This window comes from Poecilia latipinna, unplaced genomic scaffold (genome assembly GCF_001443285.1).
Source record: "Poecilia latipinna isolate Pla-1442-1.1 unplaced genomic scaffold, P_latipinna-1.0 Scaffold2080, whole genome shotgun sequence".
NCBI classification, from domain to species: domain Eukaryota; kingdom Metazoa; phylum Chordata; class Actinopteri; order Cyprinodontiformes; family Poeciliidae; genus Poecilia; species Poecilia latipinna.
Genome location: NW_015114696.1, coordinates 14193 through 20215, shown reverse-complemented (window position 1 = coordinate 20215; position 6023 = coordinate 14193). Strand labels below are relative to the sequence as shown.

Genomic DNA, 6023 nt, shown 5'->3' with positions numbered 1-6023 from the left:
TATTTTTTTTTTCAAAAATTTTTAAAATTCTTTTNTTTTTTTTTTTTTTTTTTAATCAGATGTGTGGATGCAGATGACTTGAGATATTGTGACAGAGGAGCCGTCACGAGCCGCGACTTAGCTATGAGTCTGTGTCAGCATGAGAGCACGCCCACACACGCATACACACAAACATACACAATCACTAACTTGCTTTAGTTAACATATCCATCTTAACCTGTTATTTTCAGCTTCAAATATTTTCCCAGTTCTATTTTCAAGCAGGGCTGTTTCCGGATTGTGGCGCCGGGATGGAGTCACATGATGTCATCAGAACGTAATGAGTGTCTTCTATATTGATTGTTGCATTTTTGATCACAGGTTTATTTATTTATATATATTTTTCTTTGGTATTGTTTATTATTTATGTATGCTTTAAGAGTTTACTTGAGTTAGAAGTAATTGATTAGTTATTTCTGCTTGTTTTGTCTTTCCGTGGGCGGAGCCTGTGGCTTTAAAAGCAGGGCTCTGCGCCACAGGGAGTCAGTCTGTGGTTGGACTCCTGACAAGCCACACTGACGGTGATGGACTCCTGCACTGAAGGTACTGCTGGTTGTCTGTTTTTAACCTGCCTTGGATGTCCTTTGTATATATTCTGCACCTGTCATCTTTGTTCATGTGAAAAAAAGCACAATGAATTTCACTGAAGTGATCTCCGGCCTTGGCCAATCATTTTTGGTTTCCCAAGTCATAATAAAACCCCATCACAAGATATGCACAAATACATTGAGAAAAAGCTACGTAGAAAATATTAATAGATTCAAATCTGATTCCTTACATGACTTTTGACATTAACGTCCTTAAGTGAGACAAAAATATCACTCACCATCATAACAGATGAAGGGTTTTCTTTCAGCACAGTTCACATTCTTCCATCTGCCTCCATCCTCAAACACAGTCATGGCACATTGACCACTGACAGATTTTGAATTGTTAAAGTTTTTATTCCAGTGTCTGAAAGAGAAACTGCTTCCATCTGACCACCTCCAGGTGTCTCTGAACAGACCAATGTATGATTTACTGTCTGAAGAGTTCATCAATTTCTTCACTTCTTCATCCTCTATCTGCTTCGTTCCACTGATCAGGTCTGTGTGATTCTCTCTGCAGTAACTCTGAGCTTCCTGCCAGGACTTCATCTCTTTAATTAAGTGATATTTGTGGGTTGTATTAGTTTCTGTGAAGTAATCAAACATATTTATGTTTATCTTGTTTTGGCCAAAACACATATAAAAATAATTCATAAATAGATTAATATTCTCACCATTATAGCAGAGGAAATGATTTGAACTTTGGCAATCAGTGTCTATCCATTTGAGATTTTTATCCACAATCACACAGTTCTGATATATTACTTTACTTCCTACTCCATCATTTGGTTCTCCTGTTTTCCAGTTTGTCTCACTTTCATCAAACTCCACTCCAGGGAGAGACCAGTACCAAGTTCTGTTACCATGTGTTTCATCATACAGACCAATCCAAGCTTCCTTCATTTTTCCAGCTGAGATGTTGATGAGTCTCTTCATGTCCGTCATGTTAGTCACTGTGACCAGGTCAGTGTGTTTCTCTCTGCAGTACTGCTGAGCTTCAGTCCAGGTCTTATTCTCATTAATGTAGTGAAACTCATAGAGCTGACAGTCCATGAAACAACACTGAGCTGTAAACATAAACAATGGTGATATTAAATTAGGATGATTTCATCAATACACAATATAGGCTATAAGTTTCAAAATAATATGATTAGAACTTTTATTGAAGTTTCTGCTTGATTGTAAAGAGGTATCTCTGTTTCCTCGTAGTCTAGTTGTGTTTCAGATCAACTTACCCATCAGGAAGAGCAGAATCAGACTCCACTGCATCTTTGCTGTCAGATGAATTATTTTCCTCCAGCAGTTTGTCTCTATTGGATGAAGAACATTTAAACAGTGAAAAGCTGCAGCTCTCCCTCCACTGGACAGAGAAACAATGAGAGCAGAGAGATGAAGACAGGGGAAAAAAATAATTAAACTTTTCTCTATGCATAAATAAAAATAACATGACATTATAACAAAGAAAAAAAATCAATTGGACAAAAAAAAAAAAAAAGACAAGCATAAAGAGTGAACAAAAAACTACATCTAGTTGCTTTACTCCACAGTAAATTGGATGATGTTTTATGCTTTGTTCAAAAGTCATCTTTCAAATTATGATGTTAACCACCCCAAACTTCAAAACCAGTATGATGAAACCAGTTTACCATAATCACACCAACTGTTGTTTTTTTCTTGTTCTGATTACTTTGCTTTCTTCCTCCATCAATGCAACCGAGGAATGTGGATTACTGAACAGGATTATTAACTTAAACAATCTTATGAAATAAACTCTTACCTTTTTCTGAATTTTGTGGCTCAAACGTAACAGATGTATGATCCTTCTTCTCTAAATCAGCCTCTGTCAGCTGAGGTACTTTTAGTCGATATGAACAAATGTTTGTGTTTGACGTGTTTTTAGAGCTGCTAACAGGAAATGTCAAACATACGCAGATGCAAATAATGGCAGCAGATCCCTCTCTTCTCAACCAGGAAGCTGTTTTTTTCCCCAATGCAAAACTAGTAGATCAGGGAAAAGGATAGAAAGTTTTTGAATATTAAAATTGATGGGTGTACTCTTTCTATGAAAACCAAAAACAACATGGCCGTACCTTACTGAAAATGTATTACGAACGTCAGAAATTACATTAAATGATATTCAAAATGTTCTTCTGATATGACAGTTCCAGAATAAATGACTGGATGTTTTTTTTTGCAAAACTTACATTTGGAGTCTATTGTTTTATATATTTCATTGTGTATTGATTAGTAGGATAAACTACATCACAGGTGTCAAACTCCAGTCCTCAAGGGCCGCTGTCCTGCAACTTTTAGATGTGTCTCTGCTGCACCACACCTGAATAGAATAATTAGGTCATTTGCAAGGCTTTGGAGAACTGATCTACACAAGAAGGAGGTAATTAAACCATTTCATTCCAGTGTTTTGTACCTGTGGCACATCTAAAAACTGCAGGACAGCGGCCCTCGAGGACTGGAGTTCGACACCCCTGAACTACATGCAGCAGTTTAAATAAATGAGGTCTCGTGTGATGATTTTAACAGAGACATCACAGCCAATCAGAACGCCAGACCAGAAGTGGCTTCTTTGGAAAGAAAAAAAAACATTGAATTAACATTTGTAATAATAGAAATAATGAAAATTTGAGAGTAGTAGGAGATGAAAGTCAGGATAACCTAAACTAAGCTTCATCAAAAAAAAAATGTAAGTCTACATGTAAAATTAGACATGATGTTTGACTCACAGACTAAAACATAAGAAAAGACAAAAAAACTTCTTCAGACTCAACAGCTTTTATTGTTTTATAACAATGTCGTAGCAAATTATTAATATTTAAATCCATTTAAAACAGTGATAATAAACTGAACAGCATTTTTTTTTTACTTAGAAGCTAAAACAAGATTACACAACCTATCAGGATCTATTTACAGAATAAACAAGTTCTAGTTAATCCTCCACATACTTACTGATTGTTTATAGAGAGCTGAATGTAATATAATAATTGGCTGATCAAAGTGAATAAAATGTAAACTATGTTCTGTTAGAGAAAAGTATAAATGTTGAATTAAAAAAACACAAGAAAAGTAAAATAACCCTAAAGAATAATTATAGTTGTAAAAGCTTGGTAGAAATATTAGTTTCCTAATAACAATTAATCAGTTGTTTTTTTTTTTTGTTTTTTATGTAAATACAATTCTAAGTATGTTTGCAAAGATTTAAAAGTAACTTGCAGCAAAACAGCACTTTGAAAAAAAAAATAAATAAGAGCAGATTTAATCCTTCAAACAAATAACCCCAAAATATTTCCTTCACATAATCCAACATACAAACTCTGAAAAAATGAAGAGACAACTTAAAAATAACCAGTTTCTCTGATTTTACTCTTTATCGGTCTGTGTTTGAGTCAAATGAACATTGTTCTTTTTGTCCTATGAACTACTGAAAACATGTCTCCGAAACTCCAAGCGAAAATTTCATATTTATCTGCAGAAAATGAGAATCACAAAAAAGATGCAGTGCTTTCAGACCCCAAACAATACAAAGAAAACAAGTTCATATTCATTGAGAAAAAACAATATAATGTTTTGAGATCAATATTTGGTGGAATAACCAGGAAGTTTTCATTGGGGTTCAGTGCAGGGGCTCTTGGTGTTTTCCAGAGCTGAAATTTTAAACTTAACTTTGGGAACAAAACGATCAAAAGCCAAAGGCTAACATCTCAGTATTTAGAACAGATGAAATTAAACGTCTCGCTGTCTTTTTTTTCCAGCCACTTATGTCCTCCTCTCGTTTCCATGGCTCCAGACACATCACAGTTGTCCATCTTTGGACATGAGGCCCAGTTCTCATAGCTGACCACCTCGTCACTGACCCAGAACCAGAAATGAAGAGTCCAGGCGTAGTGCAAACCAATCCAGACATAATCAGTCGATGCATTCTTGACTTTCTCCTGGATCCACCTCTGATCATCCATGTTGGTGATGGTGACCAGGTCATGGTGGTGATCTCTGCAGTAGGTCAAGGCGTCCTCCCAGGTTTTATTTTCTTTAATCAGGATCACGTTATCTTTCATGGTTGTGAGGAGAAAAGAGTTAATGGCATTTATTTATTTATTTAACAGGAAAAGGCAGAAAAAAAAGTATTTTTGGTTCCAGGGAAACATTTTCAAATTCCATCTTTTAAATAGACATGTGGATGTACACCTGTATGTCATGAATTATTAAATTCTTTCTAAATACATTGACAAAACGGTACATAGAAAATATGTTGTAATCAGTTGTTTAATTGTTTCAAATCTGATTTTTTACATTACTTTTGACATGAATGTCTTTATATGAATAAAAAAACATTACTCACCATCATAACAGATGAAGGGTTTCTTGCCATTACAGCTCTCGTTCTTCCATCTGCCTTTATCACTAGGCACAGCCATGACACATTGATCTCTGTTGTGTTCTACATTTTTAAAGTTTTTATTCCAGTGTCTGAAAGAGAAACTGCTTCCATCTGACCACCTCCAGGTGTCTCTGAATAGACCAATGAATGGTTTTCTGTGTGTAGACTTCATCGCTTTTTCCACTTCTTCATCCTGTAGCTGCTTCGTTCCACTGATCAGGTCTGTGTGATTCTCTCTGCAGTAACTCTGAGCTTTCTGCCAGGACTTCCTCTCTTTAATCAGGTGATATTTATGGGATGTATTAGTGTCTGTAGAGTAAACCATTATTTTAACGTCACATGATATATGCATTTCTTGCTTTATTTAGGAAGAGCAAACTATCACAGTGATACTCACCATTGTAGCAGAGGAAATATCTTTGGATAGAGCAACTCGCATATCCCCATTTAGAAGTATTTACCAATAACCCACAATTCTCCCGTTTTCCACAAACATTAGGTTCTCCTGGGTTCCATATTGTCTCGTTGTCATCAAACTCCACTCCAGGCAGAGACCAGTACTGTCTTCTGTCACCTTCTGTTTGATCATACAGACCAATCCAAGCGTCCATCCAATCTCCAGCTGAGATGCTGAGGAGTCTCTCCATGTCCTTCATGTTAGTCACTGTGACCAGGTCAGTGTGATTCTCTCTGCAGTACTGCTGAGCTTCAGTCCAGGTCTTATTCTCATTAATGTAGAGAAACTGATAGAGCTGACAGTCCATGAAGCAACACTGAGCTGAGAACATGAAACATGTTCATTTATTTAGTACTAAACAATGACTGCTAGATTAAATCACTTTGTCTTTGCAAAATCAAAACAGGTGTTCTCATTTTAATTTCTGTGTGACAAGTCATCCAGATCTCCTCAGAGTCCAACTCTGGGTAATGTGACAGAAACCAGAGAGTCTAGTTGTGTTTCAGATCAACTTACCCATCAGGAAGAGCAGAATCAGACTCCACTG

General features: G+C 36.2%; 2 protein-coding genes across 3 annotated transcripts in view; both read right to left on the bottom strand.

The window, feature by feature from the left end:
• Positions 1-1204, bottom strand: part of LOC106936109 (C-type mannose receptor 2-like) — a 5230-nt gene extending 4026 nt beyond the window's left edge. Inside the window, exon 1 of the mRNA XM_015016932.1 lies at positions 866-1204. Coding sequence (XP_014872418.1) covers positions 866-1175 — 310 coding nt within the window. The 5' untranslated portion in view covers positions 1176-1204. The remainder of the gene's footprint in view (positions 1-865) is intronic.
• Positions 1205-4183: 2979 nt separating this feature from the next.
• LOC106936112 (C-type mannose receptor 2-like) overlaps positions 4184-6023 on the bottom strand; it is a 5751-nt gene continuing 3911 nt past the window's right edge. For both annotated transcript variants that reach the window (XM_015016935.1, XM_015016936.1), the window contains 3 exons: positions 5417-5797; positions 4981-5328; positions 4184-4689 (listed from right to left, as the gene is read on the bottom strand). In XM_015016935.1, the coding sequence (XP_014872421.1) occupies positions 4343-4689; positions 4981-5328; positions 5417-5797 (1076 nt within the window). In that variant the 3' untranslated portion in view covers positions 4184-4342. The remainder of the gene's footprint in view (positions 4690-4980; positions 5329-5416; positions 5798-6023) is intronic.